At 44.4% G+C, this 26955-nt stretch overlaps 2 protein-coding genes across 4 annotated transcripts in view; both read left to right on the top strand.

Moving 5' to 3' along the window:
* Nucleotides 1-2093, top strand: part of LOC132782080 (zinc finger CCCH domain-containing protein 7A) — a 33318-nt gene extending 31225 nt beyond the window's left edge. For both annotated transcript variants that reach the window (XM_067473189.1, XM_067473188.1), the window contains exon 23: nucleotides 1006-2093. In XM_067473189.1, coding sequence (XP_067329290.1) covers nucleotides 1006-1198 — 193 coding nt within the window. In that variant the 3' untranslated portion in view covers nucleotides 1199-2093. The remainder of the gene's footprint in view (nucleotides 1-1005) is intronic.
* Nucleotides 2094-8370: 6277 nt separating this feature from the next.
* The window catches only part of LOC137094990 (thioredoxin domain-containing protein 11-like), a 34083-nt gene continuing 15498 nt past the window's right edge, over nucleotides 8371-26955 (top strand). Inside the window, exons 1-5 of one of the 2 annotated variants that reach the window (XM_067461102.1) lie at nucleotides 8371-8855; nucleotides 16139-16355; nucleotides 17865-17962; nucleotides 19725-19854; nucleotides 21825-21918. In XM_067461102.1, coding sequence (XP_067317203.1) covers nucleotides 8656-8855; nucleotides 16139-16355; nucleotides 17865-17962; nucleotides 19725-19854; nucleotides 21825-21918 — 739 coding nt within the window. In that variant the 5' untranslated portion in view covers nucleotides 8371-8655. The remainder of the gene's footprint in view (nucleotides 8856-16138; nucleotides 16356-17864; nucleotides 17963-19724; nucleotides 19855-21824; nucleotides 21919-26955) is intronic. The other variant, XM_067461101.1, reaches the window with a different exon arrangement.

Raw genomic sequence — 26955 nt, 5'->3', positions numbered from 1 at the left:
GATGCAAAACAAAAGTAAATTAATGGAATTTAAAATCCATGCCCTATGGATATTTAAAATAGAATTAAACATACAAGTCAATTAAAATCATTTGAGACTGTTAAAATAATCAAAATACCATACAGGCTCCCTATGGGTACCTTTGGTGTTTAGTTCATTCTGCTAAAATCCAGCAAGCAGAAGCAGGAAGTATGCAGCTCTGGTGCCCCAGATCAGGTTATATTGAGTCCCAGAATGCCACATACCTCACATACCTTCAGGCTCTGCCTTCTTTTGTAAAAAATAGAATTATTTGGGGGGGGGGGGGGGTGGCAAGGCAGCGCCTGACTTAGAGGTCAGTGCAAGGCCGCAAAATATTGGGGGCAGCTCTGTTTGCAGGATGTCTCACATATGCCGCCTTTGTCCTTTTTTTCCATTCTTCTTTCTTCTCCTTCCTTCCTTTTTTCTTTTCTTCTTTCTTTCCTTATTTCCTTCCATCCCTCCTTCATTTCCTTCTTGCTTTCGTCTTTCCTTCTTCTCCTTTCCTTCCTGTTTATTTCTTCCCCCCCTCACTCCATTCCTTCTTTCTTCTTCCTTCCTTAATCCTTTTCTTTCCTTCCTTCCTTCCCTTCTTTTATCTTTCTACTCGTCCATTCTTCTTTTTCCTTCTTCCTCCCTTTCTCTCTCTCTCTCTTTCTTTCATCACACTCTTCCATCTTCCTTCCTTTTCCCACCTTCCTTCTTCTCGTTCTTCCTTCCTCTATATTTTTCATTCTTTCTTTCTTCCCTTTTTCTTTCCTTCTTTCCATTCTCCCTCCCTCCTTCCCTTCCCTTCTTCCATTCACCTTCCTTCCCACCTTACCTCTTCCTTCTTTCCATTCTTCTGCCTCCCATCCCTTTCTTTCCTTCCTTGCATTCTCCTTTCCTCTCTCCCCGTCTTCTTCCTTCTTTCAATTCTTCTTCCGCTTCCTTCCTTCTTTCCATTTCCCCCCCTCCCTTCTCTTTTTCTAACCCCCGTTGGAACAGGTTTGCTGTGTCGGGGGCCTGTGTGGAGGGCAGCCACTGCCGCTGGGCCCACGGTCTGGCAGAGCTCCGTGAATGGGAGGAGCGCCGCCAGGTTCTGTGCATGAAGCTCAACAAAGCCCGCAAGGACCACTTGATTGCCCCCAACGATAACGACTTTGGAAAATATAGTTTTTTGTTTAAAGATTTAAACTAACTCCCGTCGACCTATGCCTTCGTGTTGCCAGACGGAAAAAGCATAAAAAACCAAGGAGGAGGAAAGGAAATAATCATTTGTTGACAGTGATCCGAAGGCGCGTGCGGCAGAAGCCGCAGGTTTTGGCGCCTGCTTTTTTGGGCCGGAATTGTTCCTCCCGATGAACCAAACCGTGTAGTAGATGTCTATCTAGGGGGGGAAAGGGAAGGTTGGCGGGTCTCTCGGGGCCAACAGGACGGTGGCGCGAGCCCTCCTTCAAACCCAGCCTCAAGCCTTGTGCACCTTCCATTGGAGGGGAAAGAGTCAGAAAACAACAACAACAACAATAAACCTAGCCGGGCAGCCTTACGCCAAAGCAGAAGGCAAAGAAGCCTCAAGCGCTAGGCCTTTGGCTGGAGAGCAACCCTTTTAAGGTAGGCTTCATGGCAGAGAAGCCTTGGGCTTGGAAGAATTCAAAAATAAATAAAACGAAATACATGATGGAGGGAAATTTTTAAGAGGATTTGTTTCCAAGAAAGTTTGCTCTTTATCTCTGTGTAGGTTACTTAATAAATGAAAAAAAAAAAAGGATTTTTCGTATGAATAAAAGGAGCAGATTTTAAGCGAAATAACCATTCAACAGCACTATACGTTGAATGGGGTATTTTTCTCTATTTGTATGTTTCAATATAACTTACTGAAGACTTTTTAACACAAAAAGAATCTTGGTAAAAAAAAAAGACGTATTAATCTTTTTTCTTTTTTCCTTTTTTTTTGGAAAAATCAAGTAGTTTAAATTCTGTTTCTTGGTCTTTGCTGTTTCAATGATGATTTTGAGCGATTCCACTTGTATGTCAGTATTGTGTATTGTATGGACCAATATTGCCTGTAATAATAAAGATAACTTTCCATAAAAGACTTTCCTAAGCATCTGGTTGTTGTCGGGATTGCAGGTATTTTGTACGACATTCTGTGCTTAATTTTTATCCTACTTTTTTCCTGATAGACTCAATGCTAGTTGCCATTATTATTATTATTAGTAGTAGTATTAGTATTAGGGTTGAGTTGCTGTGAGTTATTAGGGTTGTCAGGGGTCCATTATTATTATTGGTATTATTGTTATTGTCCCTTCTACTTCTTCCTCTTCTTAGGGTTGCCAAGGGTCCATTATTATTATTATTATTATTATTATTATTATTATTATTATTATTATTAGGCTGCCAGGATCTCTTGTTATTATTAGGATTGTCAGGGTTCCATTATTATTATTGCCAAGGGTTTCATTATTATTCTTATTTTTCTTCTTATTCAGGTTGTCAGGCATCCCTTATTATAAGAGTTGACCCCAAATTCAAGAACGTTTCCTTTTATTTCGTTACTAGCTTGGGTACCTGGTGTTCCCCAGGTTATTTGAAAAAGTCGTTTTTTAAAAATTGTATAAAATGCATAAGGTTGTAGGTGAACCATAACTGACATCATGCCAGGTTAACCCCTGAAACCTCCATCAATACTTAAAAGTTTGTTATGTTGGGCAAGTTTTCTCTAGGTGCCTCATTGGTGGGGTTCAGTGTGTTCCCAGGCTGTAGGGTAAACTACAGCTCCTACTATGGTGAGTCAGTCCCCTCAAACCCCTCCAGTAGGTTGAGTTAGTCATGGGGATTCTGTGTGCCAAGTTTAGTCCAGGTCCATTATTGGTGGAGGTCGGTTTCTCTGATTGTAAGTGAATTACAATTCCCAGAAAGAAAGATCAATCCATCCACCCCACCCCTCAACCCCTTTATAATCAAATTTCAGCATATCAGGTATGTGTGCCAAGTTTGGTCCAGATCCATCAGTGTTTGGGTTCACAGTGCTCTCTGGATGTAGGTGAACTCCCCCAAATCAAGGTGAATTTTCCCCAAAGACCTCCAGTATTTTTTCTGGTTATGGAGGCTCTGTGTGCCAAGTCTGGTCCAATTTCCTCTTTGGTGGAGTTCAGAGTGCTCATTGATTGCAAGTGAACTATAAATCCCAGAACCTACAACCCCAAAAATATCCAGGCCACCAGTATTCAAATTTGGGCATATCGGGTATGCATGCCAAGTTTGGTTTGGGTTCATAGTGCATTCTGGATTTGGAAGAATCCTATACATTCTTCCAAAGACCTCCAGTACTTTTTGTTGGTCAGAGGGTTTCAGTGTGCCATGTTAGTTCCAGGTCCATTGTTGGTGGAGTTCAGGGTGCTCTTAAATTGCAGGTGAACATCCCAGTCCCTACAATTCCCCTAAATCATGGTGAATTCTCTCCAAACCTCTCTAGTATGTTCGGTTTCTGATAAATTCCTCTGTCTGCTGTGTGCCATAGAAAAGAATAGGAAAGGGTTAAGGAGAGAGGCAGTGGGTGGGCTCATGGAAATTCCACATCAATGGAGAGAGGAAGGAACACTGGGATGTTTGTGGTAGAGGAAACACAAAAAATCTAGGCAGTAATTGTCCCTGTGTGAAAGCCTTCACCTGGGTAGCGGGCAGCATTGTGTTTGTGGGCTTCAGGAGTAGGCTTCAGTTGAGGGCCCTTCCACACAGCCATATCAAGACAGAAAATCCCAAAATATCGACTTTGAACTAGTTTAAGGCCCCTTCCACACAGCTGAATAAAATCCCACAATATTTGCTTTGAACTGGAATATATGGCAGTGTGGACTCAGATAATCCAGTTCAAAGCAGATATTGTGGGATTTTCTGCCTTGATATTCTGGGTTTCATGGCTGTGTGAAAGGGACCTGTGTCCATTCTGCCATACATTCCAGTTCAAAGCAGAATATGCGGGATTTTCTGCCTCCATATTCTGGGATATAGAACTGTGTGGAAGGGCCCTGAGTCTGCAGTGCCATATAATCTCGTCCAGTGTGGATTTTATACAGCTGTGTGGCAGGGGCCTGAGAGAAACCGAGGAGCCTTCCACACAGTCATGTAACCCAGAATACCAAGGCAGAAAATCCCACAATATCTGCTTTGAACTGAGTTATTTGAGTCAACACTGCCATATATTCTTGTTCAGAAGCGGAAAATGGGGAATTTTCTGCCTTGATATTCTAGGATATAGGGCTGTGTGGAAGGGGTCCAAATAGGCCTCAGTCCAAACCGCAATCTCTTGCCAAAGTCGACATGTTTGGCAGGGCAAAAAGGAGTACATTTTATAGGAAATACAGTACTGTCAAATTCAAACTTCCCGCCCCCCACCCCCTTGCCGTCTTCACGCTGATTGGCTGGAGTCATCAGCTGGAGTGAGGCGCAGCCGGCTTAAACGCGCCTCAGCCAATGGGGAAGCCAGCGCCGCTTCGGCTTCTGAGCCAACGAGCGAGGGGCCGGTACAAGCGGGAAACAAAGAACTGAGAGAAAAATGAGTGGAATAAATGTGACTTAATGGCTTGTCCGATGGCCAGCGATAATCCGGAGATTCCTCAAGCTGGCTGGGTATTGTCTTATGTGGGTGAAATATGCAAAAGTGGCAGGCATGGCTGCCAAGCCTTGGTAATCTTCAGTCCTGGATATGGGGTCATTTGATGTTATCTGTCCATTGGTTTCAGCCAAGAGGAGGTAGACCATAGGTGAGGCAGATGGGGCACCCTGATCTTCCCTGAAGGCAGGATGTCCCATTATTGATGAATGATCGAGTCACCATGGGGCGCTCCCTTTCAGGGGCCATGCTCCAAGACCTGAGGGGCACCATAGTTTATGTCCATGCAAGAAATCTTTGTTAAGTCCTTTTTAAACAATGGGAAGATCATCTCAGGAAATGAAGAGGAATTTCCTAAGAAGTTGGTTTGCTGGGGTCACGAAAAGGGTGGCATTTCATATTTCATACATAGACACAGATATGGGGTTCATAAGGCATACACTGGGGGGAAAAGGGGGGGGGAATACATTCATACCAACCCGTCCCACCCGCCAGAGTTCATGAAGAGCCTAAAATCAAAAAATCATAAAGGGGAGTCCATGGGGCTTGAAAGAAGAAAAATTTCCAAAAAAGTTTTCAGAAAGTTTTCAAAAGTTGATAAAAGTTTACCAAAGTTCTAGGAAAGTTGTAGAATCCATGGGGGCAGGCTAGGGCAGATGCCCCGGAGTCCATTGAGTCTTTGTAAGGTAGTGGCCAGCGCTGGAGGTCGAGATCCATGTTGAAAGAAATGGAGAAAACTACAGATCCCATCTTGGCCAGGATCCGAACGGCCCACTGGTCCTCTGGGGGTCCTCTGGGTAACCGCAACAGGTTCCCCAGGTCAACAGGTGCCTTAGGTGCCAGCGAGATGGCAGCAACAGCGTTGTGGCAGCAGGGAGCCAGCTGGGCTCCATGATGGGTTTGGGGGGCAAAAAGGGTTATTCCCGGGGCAGAGAGGTTAGTGGAGCAAAAGCGAGATAGCCATTAGTCTTAGAATAAGCCCAAGAGAGGAATGGCACTGATTTTGAAGCGATCCGTTGACTGACGGATACGGGGGCCCGATGGGTTTCCATATCCGTGGTTCAGAGGAACGCAGTTCCAGCCTCCCCTGGAAGCAAAAATCGCAACCCGGGCGGGCTGGCAGTGATCTGCGGCCCAGGAGAGGGAAAGTTCACGTAAAGAGCAGTTTCTGGACAGTAAAATACACAAAGTAACACTAGAGAGAGGAAAAGTTACAATTAATGGTTACTTTATTGGGGGATTTGTTACAATGTTAGGTAGGGAGAAAAGAGCGAAGCAGAAAGAAAGTCACACCTAGCCCTAGCAAACAAAAGTCTTTTGTCTCACCCTGGTCATTCCACAGATATATAAACCCAATTTTCCTAGTTCCAACAGACCTCACTACCTCTGAGGATGCTTGCCATAGATGCAGGCGAAACGTCAGGAGAAAAATTGCCTCCAGAACATGGCCATATAGCCCGGAAAAACCTACAACAACCCACAGAAAGAAAGTCTCTTGGTTAAAGTTGCTGCTGTGGCGACATTCCATAGAAGCTGGCCCAAGTGGGCAATAGAGAACTGCGGAACTCCCTGGTGCAGGTCAGATCAGCTTGAAGGCAGGGAGTTCTGGGTTGGTCGCCCTCACTGGGGCTGACAGCGGAAGCTCACCCCGCTCCCCGGATTTGAACCTGCGACCTTTCGGTCAACAAACTCATCAGCTCAGCGCTTTAACCCACTGTGCCACTGGCGACTCCTAAAGTGTCTAAGGCTGATGGGAATTGAAGTCCAGAACACTTAGAGGACCCAAGTTTGCCCATGCATGGCCTAGCTTGAGAGCAAATGTTCAGATAGGCCTGAGTTGGGGCCTGGCCTGAAGGAAACCAACTAGGCCTCAGTCCAGGCCTTTCTCTGAGAAAACAAGTCTCAGTGGGAGCCTAGCTCAGGTATGGGCAAACTTTGCTTCTCTAGGTGTTTTGGACTCCAGCTCCCACAATTCCTAACAGTTTAAGCGTCTGAGGGGGAAAAGGAAAGGGCCTAAGGAAAAGGCATTAAGTCCAGTCGTGTCCGACTCTGGGGGTTGGTGCTCATCTCCATTTCTAAGCCGAAGAGCCAGCGTTGTCCGTAGACACCTCCAAAGTCATATGGCTGGCATGACTGCATAGAGCGCCGTCCTTCCCACCAGAGCGGTACCTATTTATCTACTCACATTTGCATGTTTTCGAACTGTGAGGTTGGCAGAAGCTGGGGCTGACAGCGGAAGCTCATGCCGCTCCCTGGATTCAAACCTGCGACCTTTCAATCAACAAACTCAGCAGCTCAGTGCTTTAACGCACTGCGCCACCGGGAGCTCCTAAAGGGCCTAAGGCTGTTAGGAGTTGTGGGAGTCGAAGTCCAAAAACACATGGAGGGCCCAAGTTTGCCCATGCCTGGCCTAGCTTGAGAGCAATGGCTGGAGGTTCGGGTAGGCCTCAGTTGGGGCCTTGGCCTGAGGGAAGCTGACTAGGCCTCAGTCCAGGCCTTTCTCTGAGAAAACAGGCCTCAGTGGGGGCCTTGCTTTGATATGGCCAAACTTTGGACTTCAACTCCCACAATTCCTAACAGTTTAAGTGTCTGAGGGGGGAAAGGAAAGGGCCTGAGGCTGTTAGGAATTGTGGGAGCTGAAGTCCAGAACTCCTGGAGGGCCCAATTTTGCCCATGCCTGGCCTAGCTTGAGAGCAATGGCTGGAGGTTCGGGTAGGCCTCAGTTGGGGCCTTGGCGTGAGGGAAGCCGACTAGGCCTCAGTCTAGGCCTTTCTCTGAGAAAACAGGCCTCAGTGGGGGCCCTGCTCTGGTATGGGCAAACTTTGGTTCTCTATGAGTTTTGGACTTCAACTCCCACAATTCCTAACAGCTTCAGTGTCTGAGAGGGAAAAGGAAAGGGCCTGAGGCTGTTAGGAATTGTGGGAGTTGAAGTCCAAAAACACCTGGAGGGCCCAAGTTTGCCCACGCCTGGCCTAGCTTGAGAGCAATGGCTGGAGGTTCGGGTAGGCCTCAGTTGGGGCCTTGGCCAGAGGGAAGCTGACTAGGCCTCAGTCCAGGCCTTTCTCTGAGAAAACAGGCCTCAGTAGGGCCCTTGCTTTGGTATGGCCAAACTTTGGACTTCAACTCCCACAATTCCTGACAGTTTAAGTGTTTGAGGGGGGAAAGGAAAGGGCCTGAGGCTGTTAGGAATTGTGGGAGCTGAAGTCCAGAACTCCTGGAGGGCCCAATTTTGCCCATGCCTGGCCTAGCTTGAGAGCAATGGCTGGAGGTTCGGGTAGGCCTGAGTTTGGGCCTTGGCCTGAGGGAAGCCGACTAGGCCTCAGTCCAGGCCTTTCTCTGAGAAAACAGGCCTCAGTAGGGGCCTAGCTCAGGTATGGGCAAACTTTGGTTCTCTATGAGTTTTGGACTCCAACTCCCACAATTCCCAACAGCTTGAGTGTCTGAGGGGGAAAAGGAAAGGGCCTGAGGCTGTTAGGAATTGTGGGAGTTGAAGTCCAGAACACCTGGAGGGCCCAATTTTGCCCATGCCTGGCCTAGCTTGAGAGCAATGGCTGGAGGTTCGGGTAGGCCTGAGTTTGGGCCTTGGCCTGAGGGAAGCCGACTAGGCCTCAGTCCAGGCCTTTCTCTGAGAAAACAGGCCTCAGTAGGGGCCTAGCTCAGGTATGGGCAAACTTTGGTTCTCTATGAGTTTTGGACTCCAACTCCCACAATTCCCAACAGCTTGAGTGTCTGAGGGGGAAAAGGAAAGGGCCTGAGGCTGTTAGGAATTGTGGGAGTTGAAGTCCAGAACACCTGGAGGGCCCAAGTTTGCCCACGCCTGGCCTAGCTTGAGAGCAATGGCTGGAGGTTCGTGTAGGCCTGAGTTTGGGCCTTGGTCTGAGGGAAACCGACTAGGCCTCAGTCGGGGCCTTTCTCTGAAGTAAGCGTCAAGGAGGCCTCTGTGTGTGGAGTAGGCCTCAGTTGGGGCGGGCCTTGCTTCCGTGCCTCGTCGGAGGGGCTCCGCCTGGGAGGCCGGGCCGGAGGCGGAGGCAGGGCGGGCGGGGATGTCGTCCTGCGGAGGCCCCGGCTCCGACCCAACGGAGGGGCCTCCCGCGCCGGCGCCCGCTGCTGCTGCTGCTGCTCCTCCGGGGCGGCTCTCCCGCATGGCCCGGCTGCAACGGCGGAGGCCGGCGGTGCTCTTCGGGGGCGCGGCGGCGGCGGTGCTGGGCTGCGCCTTCCTGGCCGCCCTCAAGGCCTCCTCCAGGTGAGGCAGCGCGCGGGGCGGGGGGGGGAGGGGAAGGGAGCGGGCAGCACACCTGAGCCGCAGGTGAGGACTCAAACAGGCCTGGGCCAACTTCGGCCCTCCGGGTGTTTTGGACTTCAACTCCCACAATTCCTAACAGCCGGTAGGCTGTTAGGAATTGTGGGAGTTGAAGTCCAAAACGCCCGGAGGGCCGAAGTTGGCCCAGGCTTGGTCTCTAAATTTGGCTCCTGCCTCAGGTGTTTGCCACGAAGACACAGCTCCATAGTGTCACCTCCAGCATCACTTGGGAGCCCTTCAAAGATATACAATATATAAATAGCAACATTGTAATGTAATAACACACACACATATATATATATATATATATATATATATATATAATATTAATAATATAATTATATATTGTATATACTACAACTTATGATACAGTATAATATATAATACTAATACTATAATATACTGGTAGGGTGTTTTATATATATATATATATATATGGTGGTGTACTAATATAGTACAATATAATAATACTCTGTTCTTGTGGGTTTTTTTGGGCTATATGGCCATGTTCTAGAGGCATTTCTACTGACGTTTCGCCTGCATCTATGGCAAGCATCCTCAGAGGTGCTTGCCATAGATGCAGGCGAAACGTCAGGAGAAATGCCTCTAGAACATGGCCATATAGCCCAAAAAAACCCACAAGAACTGAGTGATTCCGGCCATGAAAGCCTTCGACAATATAATAATATGTAATAATTTTATATTACATGTAATATGACAGTATCGTGGTATAGTACAATATAGTAATCATAGAATCATAGAATCAAAGAGTTGGAAGAGACCTCATGGGCCATCCAGTCCAACCCCCTGCCAAGAAGCAGGAATATTGCATTCAAATCACCCCTGACAAATGGCCATCCAGCCTCTGTTTAAAAGCTTCCAAAGAAGGAGCCTCCACCACACTCCGGGGCAGAGAGTTCCACTGCTGAACGGCTCTCACAGTCAGGAAGTTCTTCCTAATGTTCAGATGGAATCTCCTCTCTTGTAGTTTGAAGCCATTGTTCCGCGTCCTAGTCTCCAAGGAAGCAGAAAACAAGCTTGCTCCCTCCTCCCTGTGGCTTCCTCTCACATATTTATACATGGCTATCATATCTCCTCTCAGCCTTCTCTTCTTCAGGCTAAACATGCCCAGTTCCCTAAGCCGCTCCTCATAGGGCTTGTTCTCCAGACCCTTGATCATTTTAGTCGCCCTCCTCTGGACACAGTATTAATGTATAATACTAATATTATGCTATGGTATATATATTGTATATGCATATAATATTGATAATAATAGAATAGAATATAAATTACACAATATAATATATTATTGTAGCGGAATAGTACAATATAGTAATGTGTAATGCTAATATTGTGCTGTGGTAATAATATAATATAATAATAATAATATAGTATATATTATATATCTATATATATAAATTTGTTAAGGGCATCCAACGAGGAAACAAAACTCAAAACCCCCCCAACGAAACTGTACCAAAATTGCCATGCCCATAACACAACCCACAAGGTACAAACATATCTACTCAAAATGAAAAACAACACAACAACACACTCACAAAACGGCAAAACAACAAAACTCAAAAAACCCCAACGAAACTTAACCAAAATTGCCATGCCCATAACACAACCCACAAGGTACAAACATATCTACTCAAAATGAAAAACAACACAACAACACACTCACAAAACGGCAAAACAACAAAACTAAAAAAAACCCAACGAAACTTAACCAAAATTGCCATGCCCATAACACAACCCACAAGGTACAAACATAGCTACTCAAAATGAAAAACAACACAACAACACACTCACAAAACGGCAAAACAACAAAACTCAAAAAACCCCAACGAAACTTAACCAAAATTGCCATGCCCATAACACAACCCACAAGGTACAAACATATCTACTCAAAATGAAAAACAACACAACAACACACTCACAAAACGGCAAAACAACAAAACTAAAAAAAACCCAACGAAACTTAACCAAAATTGCCATGCCCATAATACAACCCACAAGGTACAAACATATCTACTCAAAATGAAAAACAACACAACAACACACTCACAAAACGGCAAATCAACAAAACTCACAAACCCCCCAACGAAACTTAACCAAAATTCCCATGCCCATAACACAACCCATAAGGTACAAACATATCTACTCAAAATGAAAATCAACACAACAACACACTCACAAAATGGCAAAACAACTGAGCATGCACATTGGTGCCCAGCCGCAAGTTCCCTGGCGCGCGCACACAGTTCCCTCTGCGGAAGCCATGCCCACTCCAAGCCCCGCCGCGCCGCTTCCCGCACACACACCCCCCCGCCGCACGCACACACACAACCCCACGCTCCATCACTCCCCCCGCCGCACACACACACGCAACTCCACGCTCCATCACTCCCCCCACCACCACACATACACGCGCAACCCCACTCCCCCCCCCGCTGCCGCACACACACATGCAACCCCATGCTCCATCACTCCCCCCGCTGCCGCACACACACACACAACCTCACGCTCCATCACTCGCCTGCCCCAATCTTACCTCCTTTTACTTCACGCCACCTCCAAACCCCACCGCACCCCTTCCCGCCCTGTCAAAATCCAGGAAAGACAGGAAGGAAGGAAAGAAAGAAGAAAGAGAAAGGGAGATAAAGAAAAGGGGGAAGGAAGGAAAGTTAGAGAAAGAAGGAAGAAGAAAAGGAAAGAAAAGGAAAGATGGAAGGAAAGAAAAGAGAGACAGCAGAAGAGAAAGAAAAAGGGGGAAGGAAGGAAAGAGGTAGAGAAGGAAGAAATGAGAGACAGGGAGGGAAAGAAAAAGGGGGAAGGAAGGAAGGAGAGAAGGAAAGAAAAAAGGGAATGAAAGAAGGAAAGAGGGAGTGAAGGAAGGGGGAAGATGTAGAGAAAGAGGGAGGGAAGGAAAGAAGGAAAGAGAGAAGGAAGAAAAGAGACCAGAAGAGAAAGAAAAAGGGGGAAGGAAGGAAGGAGAGAAGGAAAGAAAAAAGGGAATGAAGGAAGGAAAGAGGGAGTGAAGGAAGGGGGAAGATGTAGAGAAAGAGGGAGGGAAGGAAAGAAGGAAAGAGAGAAGGAAGGAAAGAGGCCAGAAGAGAAAGAAAAAGGGGGAAGGAAGGAGATAGAGAAGGAAGAGGAGAAGGAAAGATGGGAGGGAAGGAAGGAAGGAGGGAAAGAAGGAGAGAAAGAGGGAAGGTTGGTCACAGCAATGCGTGGCGGGTAAAGGTTGTTATTTCTATGATTATTATGATGCTATTATTCCTATGAGACCCTTTTAGGGGGAATGGGAGAGGTGTCAGGTCCCGGAGGCAATGCATTGCATTATTGTTATTGTTATGATGGTGGTGAAATAAAAGGAAATAAAAAGCGAAAGAAGGAAGCAAACAGGAAGGGAAGAAAGGCAAAGGAAGAAAGGGGGAGGGAATGAAGGAAAGAGAGAAGGATGAAACTAAGTAGTGAAAGAAGGAAAGAAAGAAAGAGGTAGAGAAGGAAGAAAGGAGAGAAAGGGGGAAGGAATAGGTAGGTACCTCTCTTTCATAATAGTCCAGATATCTACCTCAACTTTGATAAGTTTTACTATAGGCCACAGCAACGCGTGGCAGGGCACAGCTAGTAGTATATTATAGGGTTCCCTGGTAGCGCAACAGGTTAAGCTGCTGAACTTGCTGACCAAAAGGTTGGCAGTCATATCTGAGGAGCGGGATGAGCTCCCACTGTTAGCCCAAACTTCTGCCAACCTCACAGTTCAAAAACATGCACATGTGAGTAGATCAATAGGTACTACTTCTGTGGGAAAGTAACAGTGCTCCATGCAGTCATGCTAGCCACATGACCTTAGAGGTGTCTACGGACAACACCGGCTCTTCGATTTAGAAATGGAGATGAGCACCAGCCCCCAGAGGCAGGCACGACTAGACTTAATGTTAGGGAAAACCTTTACCTTTACCTTTACCTTACAATATAGTAATCCATAATACTGAGATTGTGCTATGCTAATATAATATAATATACTAGAAATGTAGATGAGCACCACCCCCCCCCCCCCGTGTCAGACATGACTAGACTTAGTGTCAAGGATAAACCTTTATCTTGAATATACATATAATACTGATAATAATATTATAATATAATACAATATAATGCTGATAATACAATATAATATATTATAATAATATGGTAATATAGTAAAACTAATATATCAAATATAATGACTACTGATAATATATAGTAATATATTGTGATCTACTGTCTTATTATTTATTTATTTATCGTGTCAGGGGCAACCAGACAATTGTATTACATTTCTAACAGAACAAAACAAACAAACAGACAAAACACAAAATTTGTCTTATTATTATATATTTGTGTATTTTAAGTTGTAATGTTTTTGATTGTGAGCCACTTTGAGTCTCTGTATGGGGAAATAAAGCAGGATATACATAAATAAATTAATCCAATTTTAAGCCTGACAACCTTAGACTCCATATTTTCCCGGCTATCAACTATAGCTTGCAGTCCTCCTGGGGAGAGAAAAAGCAGGGTCATCATCATCATCATCATAGTTCAATTGTGCTTTTCCTCTTGGGAGGGGACTCCGTTTGCCCCCTCTCATTCTCAGGTCTTCTCACCTGCCGTATGAATGAACAAGACTTTATTTCTATCCCGCCCTATCTCTCCCCAGTGGGGACTCAGGGCAGCTTACAACATATAAAGAGCCAAACATTCAGTGCCATATAAAGATATAAAATAACACAGACTAAAAGATTAAACCCAATTTACACTGACACTAGCGACAAAGAAAACAATCACACAATTGAACACAGACCTACAAATTCACGTTATAGCAATTTCATATTGAAGAGATTTTTAAAATTTGGAGTTTAAAAGATTCAATTAAAAGAATTTAAATTCAAAATCCATATTCCACCTCTTCGTGCTCCTCCTTTCCAGCCATCCAGGTGACAAAGCCCTTCCCAGGCACACTTACTTGCAAGTGACTTGACTTCCAATCATTCTCTTTCTCTCCCTGCAAGGGTCCCCTTTCTCGGGGATATGCTCCCCGTCAACATTCTCCCTCAGCCAAGTGACAGTCCTTGAACACTGTCTTCCCAAACACACATGTTAGATACAGGCCGCTCCCGAATTATAAACGCCAGACTTACAAGTGACTCATAGTTAAGAATGAGGCTGAGACCAAAGGAAGTCAGAGGACTCTCCCTCTTGGAAAGAAAGGAAATCCAACCATTAAAGAGTTATTATCATCATAGGGAAAAGGGATCTCCACTGAAGCTTTCTCCCCACAAGCCACATTTTTTCCAAATCCAGTCAAACCTATAAGAGCCTCTCTTGTTTGTAACTTGGGAGTGACCTGTATATGTATGTCTTCAGTCCAGGTAATATGGAGTGTCAGGTCCTCCTGAGAACTCACAGATAGAAGAGGTCCCAAACATTTTGAATCTTTTTGCTTTATTATATAGAAGAGGGAGTGTTAGCAAGGCGAGCAGCCCCACCTTTTCTGCACCAAAGGAACCCCCTCCAGTTTCCACTGAGGGCAAACCTGTAACTATAGTTATTCCAGGTTTGGCCTGCATTCTCTGAAATGCTTGGGACCAGAAGCAGTTTGAGTTTGTTTTTGGACAGCCAGCATTGGTCTATATGTTCAGAGTGAGATACATTGAAGGTGGGATCCATGTCTCAACTATATTCGTTTCTGTTTTATAGACACATGGCCTGAAGGATAATAATAATAATAATAATAATAATAATAATACATTTTTAACCATTTCTCCTAATGGTTCAAAGTGGGGTACAACAGTGTAAAAACATATGAACATACAATACATAGGTAAAAAGCCACCATTATAAAGACTTACACCAAACACAGGGTGCAAAATTGACCTAAGGCGGTAATAGAATGCACATTTGAAACTCCTAATTCAGAGTTTTCACCATTTCAAAAACTATTTTGCGCTTGAAACAAAGTTCAACACCACGAGGCAAAGATGCCACTCTATCTCTGTGAATCATTTTGAGTTTTGGAGTATTTCAGATTTTGGATAAGGGATACACAGCCGGTTTATTATTATAGTTGTTGCTGTTGTTGTTATGCATCTGCTACAACTTTATACAAAGACATGCCTTGTCAGTCTGTATCAATGTAGCAAAAATGGACTCATGTAGCACCTTTGTAATCTAATTGTAAAAAACAGATACTTAGTTTACGCTTTTGTGAGTTGCAGTCTTCCAACGGTATCTCAGAAGTCCTGTGTAAAACTATTCTCTAAAACACCTTCCCCCCTTCCCCCTTAGTCTCAAAGGTGCTCTGGGATTCCTTTGCCTCTTTAAATATTGACATATATATATCATGGAGAGGAATGGACCAGGAAGTGGTGTAGCGTGTGGTGTGTGTGTATTTGTTCTGCCACGTCATGTTCAACGTGTTGCTTGCTTTGAATGTACAGAAAGCAGGAGGAGGGCATTTCCTGTGGGAGAAGAAGGCCCACGTTATTTGTGCAAAAAATAGAAACCTGTCTTTTCTCAGGTGCTGCGTTTCTTTCGTTGCTTGCCACCATGAAGTGTGCTTTTTGCGGGAAAAGGTCGTATTATTATTGATATTATTATTACTATTATTATTATACTCTTCTTTTTCTCTCCACAAAGGAGACCCAAAGCAGCTTAAACAGGTATAAACTGCAGAGTGACTTTCTTAAATGTTTTTAGGCAGCCCATATTCCAGTTGAATAGAATCCCTGGGAAAGCCTTCCTCTGCTTTTAGGTGCAAGTAAGGGAAATTGTATTGTATTAGAAGAATAATAGAATAATAGAGTTGGACATGATCACATGGGCCATGTAGTCCAACGCCCTGCCAGGCAGGAAAAGCACAACCAAAGCCCCCCCCCCCCCCAAAAAAAGCAGATGGCCATCCAACCTCTGTTTAGAAGCCTCCTGTCCCATATTTAAACATGGTGATCATGTCCCTTCTCAGCCTTCTCTTCTGCAGGTGAAACAGACCCAGCTCTTTAGGCCGCTTCTCATACTTGTCAAATTTGTAACCTTCCAGGTGTTTAGGACTCCATCTCCCAAAATTCCTGGCCATTGAACAAGCTGGAAATTGGGATTTCTGGGAGTCAGAGGGCCACATGTTTGAACCTTTTGTCGCGTTGAATTGAGGGTGTCCTGACGACTGCATCTCTTTCCCCCAGCCGTGCCAAAGACGTGACCTTGCCTGCCAGGCCCCCAGTCAGCTTCTTTGCTCTGACATCTCCAGTCCACGACCTTTTCCTCGGGCAACTGGACCGCGCAGAGGACATCCGGCGGGACTCGGATGTCAGTCTGTTCTACTTCTACGCCCCGTGGTGTGGGCAGTCTGTCACCATCCGGGAGGAGATCGAGAAGGTGGCTGGTATCTTGGCGGACCAGGTATAAACCTCATAAAGAAGCAGCGGTCATCTGTTGGGTGTTTGCCTTCCAGGAGATCCTGCAATAAAGACCTCTTCTAGTCCAAAAGTGGCTTGAATCAGGCTCAAAATGTGACAAAATTACCCCCCTCACATCCTCTGGAGGGTATTGCTTTTTTACAAATGACTCATAATTAAGAACAGGGCTGAGACAACAGGAATTGAGTGTAAGCTTCCCTGATGGTGCCTTCCTGCCTAGCGGAAAGAAGGGGGTTTGACTGGATGACCTTTGGGGGTGCCAAATCTATGCTATTATATCTATCTCATACGTGTGTGTGTACAGGCAGTCCTGGAGTTATAAATACCCAACTTGCAAATGGTTCCTAGTTAAGAACAGGACTGAGATAACAGGAAATGAGAGGAATCTACCTCTCAGAAGGAAGGAAAATCCACTCCTAAAAGAGTTATTATCATGGGAAAAGGGGTCTCAGCTAAAGCATTATCTCCAGTCCTTGTTTCCACAACAAGCCACATTTTGAGAATCCAATTATCAAAGGGACAGAAAGTGAGGTGAAACCTTCTCTACAGGGGAACAGACAGCAAAGGAAACATCACAGGGGTGTAAACCCTTCCCTATGTGATCCAAAGGCATGCATACATGCATATATATGGAATTACACTTTAGAAATGCTACTGTTTCTACTTACAAATAACTTCAGCTTCAAAGCAAACCTACAGAACCTGTCTTGTTTGTAACTTGGGGGTTGCCTATATATAAATAAAGCTTTCTTTTCCTGTTAATGGGTGGTGAAAGTAGTGTGCTCCTTGCAGTAGATGGTACCTTAGACATGAAGAAATATTCTACCGTTGGAAGGGAGCAATGTTATAAATTTTTGTGGAGGCTGTGAAAAAATGACCCCTTCAAGTTGTCTGATTTCATGACTACAGACTCCTGCCTTTGTCTTGGGAGGCCTTTAAGCAGAGGCCAAATGTCAGAGATGCTTTGAATGTATTTTTCTTGCATGGAAGAAGTTGGGTTGGACTGGATGGCCCTTGAGGGTCTCTTCCAATTCTGTTATAATTCTTATTATTATTAATAATCAGAGACTGGATGGCCATCTGTTGGGGGTTCTTTGATCATGTTTTAACTGCCGGACAGAAGAGATTAGACTGAATGGCCCTTGAGGTCTCTTCCAACTGTAGGGTTCTGGGGTTCTGTGGTTCTATTTTGTTGATGACTGGGCCAAGAAGCACAAAATCTTCCAAAAGCTTAGAGTTATGTCGACCTTTTTTAGTCATGATTTCTGTTTTATTTGTGCTTATCCCTGACTCAGTGTTTGGTCAAGTCCCACCTGCTGCTCCCAATATACATGCTTCTTCTTCTGTCCCTTGGGAAAAAATACAAGGGTTGAGAAGAGCTCCCCAAGGGCTGCCTTTCTCCTTTTCAGCTGCGCCCTTCTGCGCATAATTCAGGGAAGCCATTCCTGGATAATCCCAAGACTTTGGGATTCATGGGTATCTTTGCTTGCAGGTCCTATTTGTGGCCATCAACTGCTGGTGGAACCAAGGCAAATGTCGGAAGCAGAAGCAGTTCTTTTACTTTCCAGTTATATATTTATATCATCGAAGGTAAGTCTTTGACTGACTTCTTTATTATCCTTCCAGGTAGGAAAGGAAAAATTTGCTCTTTGGGAGGCAGTATAGGCTATCACTTTTTAATCACATTCAGTGTTTATGAATAAGCAGAGGTTGGATGGACATCTGTCAGGAAAGTTTTGATTGTGCTTGTCTTGCATGGTAGATGGGGGTTGGACTGGATAGCCTTTGGTGGTATCTTCCAATTCTTCTTTTTCTGTTGTTGTTGCTATATTTTATCTCAGGTGTTTTAATATGTGTACTCTATGTTTTAATATATAATTGAATTTATATAAACAATATATAATCATGCGGCAGCTAAAAAAGCCAGTGGGATTTTGGTCTGTAAAAATAGAAGCATTGTGTCTAGTTCCAGGTAAGTCATGCTTCCCCTCTGTTCTGCCGTGGTCAGACCACACCTGGAATACTTTGTCCAATTCTGGGCACCACAATTGAAGAGAGATATTGACAAGGTGGAATATGTCCAGAGAAGGGCAACTAAAATGATCAAGGGTCTAGAGAACAAGCCCTATGAGGAGTGGCTTAAAGAACTGGGTATGTTTAGCCTGCAGAAGAGAAAGCTGAGAGGAGCCATGATGAGGGCCATAGATGAAGATGTAAGGGGAAGTTATAGGGAGGAGGGAGCAAGCTTGTTTTCTGCTGCTCTGGAGACTAGGATGCAAAGGAACAATGGCTTCAAACTATAAAAAAGGAGATTCCACCTACAGATGAGGAAGAACTTCCTAACTGTGAGAGCCGTTCAGCAGTGGAACTCTCTGCCCTGGAGTGTGGTGGAGGCTCCTTCTTTGGAGGCATTTAAACAGAGGCTGGATGGCCATCTGTCAAGGGTGCTTTGAATGTGATTTTCCTGATTCTATGTTTCTGTGGTTGCATTTTAACTGTGTTTTAATATGTGCTTTTATTGATGTATTTGACTGTGTTGTGCTCTGTCTCAAACTGAAAGGAGAGGAGGGTAAATTATTATTATTATTATTATTATTATTATTATTATTGCTATTATTGGCAACATGCAAATCTTGGGGATCTGAAAAGGCCTGTCTTGACAGATTATCATTATTTTTATAGTTTGTTTGTACCTTTCAAACAAATATAGACAAAAAATTGCAGATGTATAAACATTCAAAGTACATGTATAGCTCCATTAACAAAGTCAGATGTTAACAGACATATCATTTTATATTAGATGCTGGAATAACATGAAAAGAACAGGGAAAGATTGTCTCTATCACCCACACAAAGAGCAGGCCAATGTGTTTAATTAAACTTCTGAATCAAAATGAGCAATATGCCCATGTGATATGAAACACTCAGGTCAAGGGAGCTGTTTACAAGTACACAAACATTTGGAACCTACTTGAAAACTTCTTCCTAAATATATGCAGCAATTATTTTTCCTTTTCTTTCATCACCTTCCACTTTTTGTTTGATTTCTATTGTATTTGGCCAAATGTACAGATCTGTTATTGTTGTCGTCGCAATCATCCCCATTAAATTAGTTGCACATTTAAAGGTTGATGGGAAGAAAGGGATTTCTTTGCATTGGCATCTGAGCAGTGTGAAGTATTTTGTGCTCTTGAGCAGCCACCAGCTTTGCAAAGTACTTGCTGTCAGTGGATATGGAAACTGTGTGAATATTAGTCTTGGTGTGGATCCTATTTCTGTACACACACCGGGTTTAGAACCCCGTGTTCACTTTCAAACTTTTCCCATTTTATGTTTCTTTCTTTAACATTAGCTTTGGGCCCATTGAGTACAAAGGCCCAATGAATGCTGTTTACATTGAAAAATTTGTTCGCCGCGTGATGACGCCCCTGCATTATATTTCATCTCGATCAAAACTGCAGCAGTTCTTGTCCCATTATGAAGTAAGTTGCCTCCACTTTCTGGCCTCACTATTCATGACTCCTAGAACTGTTTCCTTCTGGTGTGATAGTACTTCTTTTTACTGAACTATATTTTAATCATTGTATATGTATTCCATAGAAATACATTTTAATATACATATTTTGAGGAGCATTTTTAACTATGTTGTGTCCTGCTGTGAGGCAAGAGGAGAAGTGGGTTAGAAATAATAATAATAATAATAATAATAATAATAATAATAATGTAACAGTGTAGGGAAAGACATCCTGTGTCTACTGCGTTTTAAGCTTTGTTTAAACTTTTCAAAAGGGTACCCACAAATGCTAAATAGTCCCTGATGATTCCCATTGGAATTTTCTTTTTTTTCCAGAAGGAAGGGGAAACATGTTAAAAAGTTAATAGCCTTTTAAAAACTACCAACAGTGAACTTATTTAAGGGAAGAACCAATCACGATGGAAAGCACAGGGTTTTGCGTTCACAGAGCAATGGCTTCCATTTTCCAATCTGCAGATTCACACAATCAAAACACAGCCAGGAAGATCAACTGAGATTCGGGGAACCATTTCATAGGAATATGCTTCAATATACATATTTTACAGAGTGTTTTATGACGATGTGTTTTTAACTTTGCTGTGCCTTGTAGTCACAAGGAGAGACGAGTAAGAAATAAAATTATTATTATTATTATTATTATTATTATTACCTTTGTGAAATACATATAACTATTGTCTCTGCCACGCTCATTTTGAAATGAGAGGCTGGTTCATGGTTTTCCTGAGCTTGTTTGCTGCCCAGTAAACTTCTAATAAAGGTCTTTCCCTTCCAAAAATAAATTCTAGTCCAGAATTGAGTCAAAGAAATATTAATGGGTTTATAAAGTCATTTTTGATAAAGTGATTCAAACTATGTCAGTGTGCAAGATAGTGGTTTTGCAAGAAGAGATAGTGGTTTTGATATCTCTGCAGTCAAGTGATGTGCATGTGTTGCAGCTGATAGGTTTGGAATTCCTTTTCTTTGATGTAAGACAGGATGAAAAAGGGCTCTCTGAAGATAGTGCTTGTTTGGTTTCAGAGACAGTTAACTTAAATTGCACTCAGTTCACTCAGCAGAGGAGCCCCCAGTGGCACACCGGGTTAAACTGCTGAGCTGCTGAACTTTCTGACCAAAGGGTCGGTGGTTCAAATCTGGGGAATGAAGTTAGCTCCCACTGTTAGCCCCAGCTTCTGCCAACCTAGCAGTTCGAAAACATGTAATTGTGAGTAGATCAATAGGTGCTGCTTCCGTGGGATGGTAAAGCTCTCCATGCACTCATGCCAGTCACATGACCTAGGAGGTGTCTATGGACAACGCTGGCTCTTCAGCTTAGAAATGGAGATGAGCATCAACCCTTCCCAGGCAAAGTGTGGAAGCATCTCCTAACTCCTCATCTTTCCTTATGAATAATTTTAGCCATCTTGACCAAACCCAAGTGCTGCCTGGCTACACAACTCCTGCTTTTCATCTCTTTTGGAGAGCTTGCAACGAAGGAGAGCACCTTGGAGCAATATTTTGTTTCTGGAGCAGATCTCAGCTCTCTTTTGCTTTCCTTCACTTTCCTCTCTCCTGTCTCCCAGTACTTTCCCCATAGATTTGGAAACATTTCCTGAGTAAGATCTGCTTTCATCTCAAAACCCAAGGGACAGTTTTCTGATTTGTCCTCATCTTCATTCCATAATAAAGTTGAAAGCCACAAGGGGGAGCCCGTGGGAAATAGTTGAATATACGTAGTATGCAGCCTGTGGGAATCACAGGGAATAGAACTCACTACTGTTTCCTTTTTTGCTCCTGTTTTATCAGGGGCCTGACAGCTAAATGGTGGAGGGTCCCTGCAAGAGACAGTTGAAAGAACCGGGTGTCTTTAGCCTGGAAAGGAGGAGATGGAGGGAGAACAGCCACGGGTCCTTAAGGTGTGTTTTGTTTGTGTCTTGGCAGCCAGGCGTCTTAGGATACTTCGAGTTCAACACCTCTCCCCAGCCCCCAGGTTACCTGACGTTCTTCACCTCAGCCTTGCATTCATTAAACAAAGGTGAGTGGAAGCATTTCCTTTGAGAAGGTGCAAGACCATTTGGGGCACTATCGTTCACATGCAAATGGCAAAGGTTTTCATTTAGTTATACTAGCTTCGGTATCCGGCGATACCCAGGCTTGGTCTTTTGTTATGCTATTTATCTGACATAGTCTTAGTTTGGTTTTAAGTTTTGTGAATGCTCCCACTAGAAATGCATATGGTTCCCTGGATGTAGGATATACATGGGCCTTTGGGTTTTTGTGAACTACATCTCCAATGCTCTTGTGTCCATTTACACCCCCACCCCACCCCAAACTGCACCAGTAGTTTATGTCGGTCATGATGGGCCTGTGTGTCAGTGTTTAGAGTTGGTCATGTTGGGTAAGAGTGCCGAGTTTGGTCCGGAGCCATTGCCGCTGGGAGTCACAGGGCTGTTTGGATGATGAATCTGTCCTGGAAAATACAAGACAAACAGATAGATAGTAGAAATATATTTTAATTTATTATATAGAAAGATGATCACATGAGATAATTCCTTCTGAGTTTAATACAGAGAAGGATGTTGTAAAGACACTGAGCAAAATTTATGACTTTTGTTTATAGAAATGAGAGGAGGTGTCAATTTCCTCACTGTGGCTATCTTTATGACCCCCTACCTGGAGTAAATGGGTAATGGGTTCAAGAATATTGCCTTGTGGAATTCTTTTGTGGGCAGGAATAGTGAGATGGGCCCAGCTCGGATCAGTTCCCTTTGTTTGCAGAGTCCCATTGGCCTTGGAGAGGGCCAGCCAGCTTCTCCTCCTCTTTTGTATGTCCTTGACCACCTGATTGTGTGAAGGTTTCATCATGGCTCCTTTACACACAATGGGCTAAATATATCCCGAGACTCTCAGTGTGGGCCCTGGCCCAAAATCTGCTGACAAAACTTCCTGCTTCATTTAGGTCTTTGCCAAAAGCCAACAAGGCTCAAGAGCAGAACACGGATGTTTGGGATTGAGCGGGGAGAGTGGCAGTTTGCTGGGCAATTTCGGTGCCTGATTTGGCCCATCTATGCTCTCCTTCCACTGTTAAATATGAAGGTTCAAATTCTCGCTCATTTGCAGAAAGATCCTGACCTCTCTCTCTTAACCCGACCTACCTGGCAGAGCCCCTGTGAGGTTAATACAGGGCTTGCAACAGAAACTGTCTTTGGATTGAGGGAAATAGATCACAATGCAGGCTCCATATCTGTGGGGAAAAAGTGAAACTGCAGATAAAAGCAGGCCGTATTGCAGTGAGCGACTTCTGGTAGAAACATACCATAGAACCGTTCTGGAGAACCTAGAAAAAGCCTAGAGAATACACTTCTTTAGCTTTTCTAGGTTCTCTCCAGTGAAACTCTGCAGTCATATTTTGGCGTAAGTATACCACAGAATTGCTCTAGATGGAGCACTGTTTTTTTCTCCCATCAGAAGCTCTTCAGCTGTGGGTCCTGACCCTAAACAGGGTCCTTTTCGTTCAGTGGTAGGATCCCCAAAATGGTCCATAGTGAAAACTTTTTGGATGTCATCTGATGGCTGTTTGTAGACATTTGCATGAATCTGTAGCACAGTGTTTACAGTGAACTCTATGGAAGATGCTATAGCAGTTCATCATAAAAAGGAAACGGGTTTGTTTAGGAAGCTTTTCAACTGGTGGGTTTTTTCCGGTAACAGTTTGGTTTCATGCCTGTTCCATCTACCTATGCCAGCGGTGCAGTGGGTTAAACCTCTCTGCCAGCAGGACTGAAGACGGACAGGGTTAGGGTTAGGCTTCCTCTGTCAGCTCCAGCTCCTCATGCAGCGACATGAGAGAAGCCTCCCACAAGGATGATAAAACATCAAAACATTTGGGTGTCCCCTGGGCAACGTCCTTGCAGACAGCCAATTCTCTCACACCAGAAGCAACTTGCAGTTTCTCAAGTTGCTCCTGACATGACCAAAAAAAATTAAATGTAAATGTTTCTCAGGCCGAAAGGGATCACAAGTGGGAAAGGTTTAAGAAGCCTTGCTCTAGCAGATCTAGAAAATGACTAGCATTTGGATGTAGGTAAATGAAATTGCAGGTACCGGTCCTAGAGATATGTTTCAAAGGGCAAGAAACAGAATTCAATACAGGCCTTTTTGCCGGTGAAAGGCAAAACATGCTGCTTACAAACCTTTTCTGCAGGCAACTCATGCTATTGGTCTGCAAAGTAGGCATCCCCCCCCCCCCCCAACCAGAGGCTCTATTTTAGGCAATGAGGTGCTGGGAGGGCCAGGCCTCACAACAGTGGATGCCATGACGTGGGGAAGCATGCAGACAAGGAGAATGGTTCTCCAAAAAGGAGCCCTTGGTACCATTGTTTCCATGATCTGGTGGGAGCAAAAGCATCAATTCGCTTCCCATTATCCCTGTTGGACCTTTGCGGGTGGAAATTGGCTTCAATCTGTGTTGGAGCAAAGTGCAGAGAGAGAGCAGAGCCTTTTTAGGTGGCAGTAACAATCTTGCCAAGTTTGAAGCATTTAATATAGAATGAAGGGGGGGGGGGAGAGAGCTTTGGAGGATGCTGCGGCTCTGCTAAATAAAGTCTGCATTGACTCTTTTGCAGCCTGATGCAGGTTGTAGGGGTCAGCTTGATGCTGACCCCACCAAGACCTCGGCAGCTCCTCTCTTCCCAGCTATAAAGAATCATCTATAAGCCAAATAACTGTGTGGTAGAAGGTCCTTGGAAACAGTGTATAGGCTGTCCCTGAGTTACAAACATCCATTATTAAGAATGAGGTTGAGATAACAGGAAGTGAGAAAAGAAATCTGCCCCTCGGAAGGAAGGGAAATCCACTCCTAGATTAGTGGGGAAAGGGGTCTCTACTGAATCCTTGTTTCCAATTTTTTCAAAAACCAAAACGTAAGGTGGAACCCTTTCCTATGCTATCCAAAGCTAAAATATAAATATATGTGGCTGGAGTTGCACTTTAAAAATGTACATGTTTTGACTTTTAAACAAATTCAACTACAGAACAAGCCTACAAAACTGATCTTGTTTGTAACTTGGAGACTGCCTGTGTATAACAGAGGAGGGTCTGCATTTGGGTTTGAGAGAGACAGGTAGGCTGTTGTAACTTCTGGCATTTCAGATATTGGAAAGAGGATTCACGATGTGCGGAGAGCAACCTATACCTATTTACTTGGTGTAACATGGGCGGGGATATTTGGAAGAGGTCATTGCCCTCCAAAGAAGAGCTCTGTCCTCCAGTGGATGTTTTGCTTCTCAAAAATGGAGCAGTTCTGTGTCTGGCTTTCCAAATGTGAAATACTCCAGTCTGCCTTTCCCCACTTCCCCATTGGAAAAACAATGTTTGCGTTATAAAATAACCCCTGTAAGAGGCCCGGGTCATGAGTTCTCTCTCTGAGGCCCGACATGTGCATTTGGAGCATTTGGAGCAGAGGTCACTGGTGGTGCAACACGCTGTTTCCATGTTTGTGTATCTCCTGCCAAGAAGTGGCTTCATTGGAATTTGCTATTTATCCTGGACGGCTGCTGTTGCCATTTCTGCGGTCAAAGGAGAAAGTGCCAGGAAAGCTTTTGCCAAGGAGATCCTTGAATTGCCTGCATTGTAATTCTCCCCTTGTGTTCTTTTAAGATTCCCAAAAGGCCAAACATTTATGTGTTTGTGTATTTGGGAGAGGGTTAAATCACCAACTTAAGAGAATCCTAGAGTTGGAAGAGACCCCAAGGGCCATCCAGTCCACCCCCTGAATGTCTCTGTCTGTTTGTCTGTCTATCTATCAATATATCTCATAGCACCCTAGAGTTGGAAGAGATCTCAAGGGCCATCCAGCCCAAACCCTTTTTGCTATGCAGGAATACACAATTAATCCCTCTTGACAGATGGCCATCCTGCCTCTGCTTATAAACCTCCAGAAAAGGAACAAGACTCCACCAGATTCCCAGGTACCAGCATGGTCCACTCTCTTGCCACCAGCTCTTCCTAATGTTTTGGTGGAATTTTTTTCCTGCCATTTGAACTCATAGCCCCATTGTATCCTGGTCTCCGGAGCTTCAGAAAACAAGCCTGACCCCTTCCTTTTCCATGGGATCTCCTTTCAAATACTGAAACATGGCTGTTCTCCATCTGGGCTCTTGCGCTTCAGGTGTGCACTGCTTCAACACGTGCTGTTCCTGTATCTGCTCCATCAATTTAGAGGCAGCCTTCAAGAGAGTAAATACCAGCGTCTTTGGTTCCTGCTTTTGGGCCAAAATCCCTCCTCCAGTTGCTTCATCGATTATGAAGTGTGGAACCTGAGACGTCTGTTTGCAAAGCCAAAGCCTCTTCCTCTTGGCCAGTGAAGTCACTGCATCAGCAAAGATAGTAAGGGGATGGGATGCAGCAGGGAGAGGCTGTTCCTACTTGGGATTTGGCATTCTTTGGACTTCCAGGAGCCCCATTTTGAAGGAACACAGAAGGCAGGAAGGAAGTCATTTGAGGAGGGCAGAGGATGTGTGTGCACTGCTTGGATCAGAATGAGGTCACAGAATCCTAGAGTTGGAAGCGACCCAAAAGGGGCCATCCAGTCCAACCCCATTTTGCCAGACAGGAAGGCACCATCAAAGCACCCCCTCTCCACAGATGGCCATACAGCCTCTGCTTCAAACCCCCAGAAAAGAAGGAATATTAGAGAAACATAGATACACACATAAACATCCCGATACATGTTTTTGTTCAGGAGGAGAATGAACACACAGTGAATTGACCTCCAACTTCTGCTAGTGCTGCGCTTAGGCAAAAAAAAAAGATAGTCCTTATTGATCCTAAGGTAGAAGTGAGATGCACAGATACAGAAAAGGCAATTCCTGGTTTGAAAACAGTCTCTTCCAACTCTAAAAGGAGCAGAAATGTCCCAGACCCTTGGGGCTGTGCATTTTTTTCCAGAGAAGAAAAAGGCCTGCAACCAATGGGACACAGGGCTGGAAAGATGGGGAAAGCAGCTGTTCAAAAGGCAGAGCTGGCTGGAAGCTCCCTCTTCCTCCTCCCTTGCAGCTCCAGAATGACCTGG

This window comes from Anolis sagrei, chromosome X (genome assembly GCF_037176765.1).
Source record: "Anolis sagrei isolate rAnoSag1 chromosome X, rAnoSag1.mat, whole genome shotgun sequence".
In the NCBI taxonomy this organism is placed as follows: domain Eukaryota; kingdom Metazoa; phylum Chordata; class Lepidosauria; order Squamata; family Dactyloidae; genus Anolis; species Anolis sagrei.
Note: the sequence above shows the minus strand (reverse complement) of the source record. Positions and strands in the feature narration are given on the sequence as shown.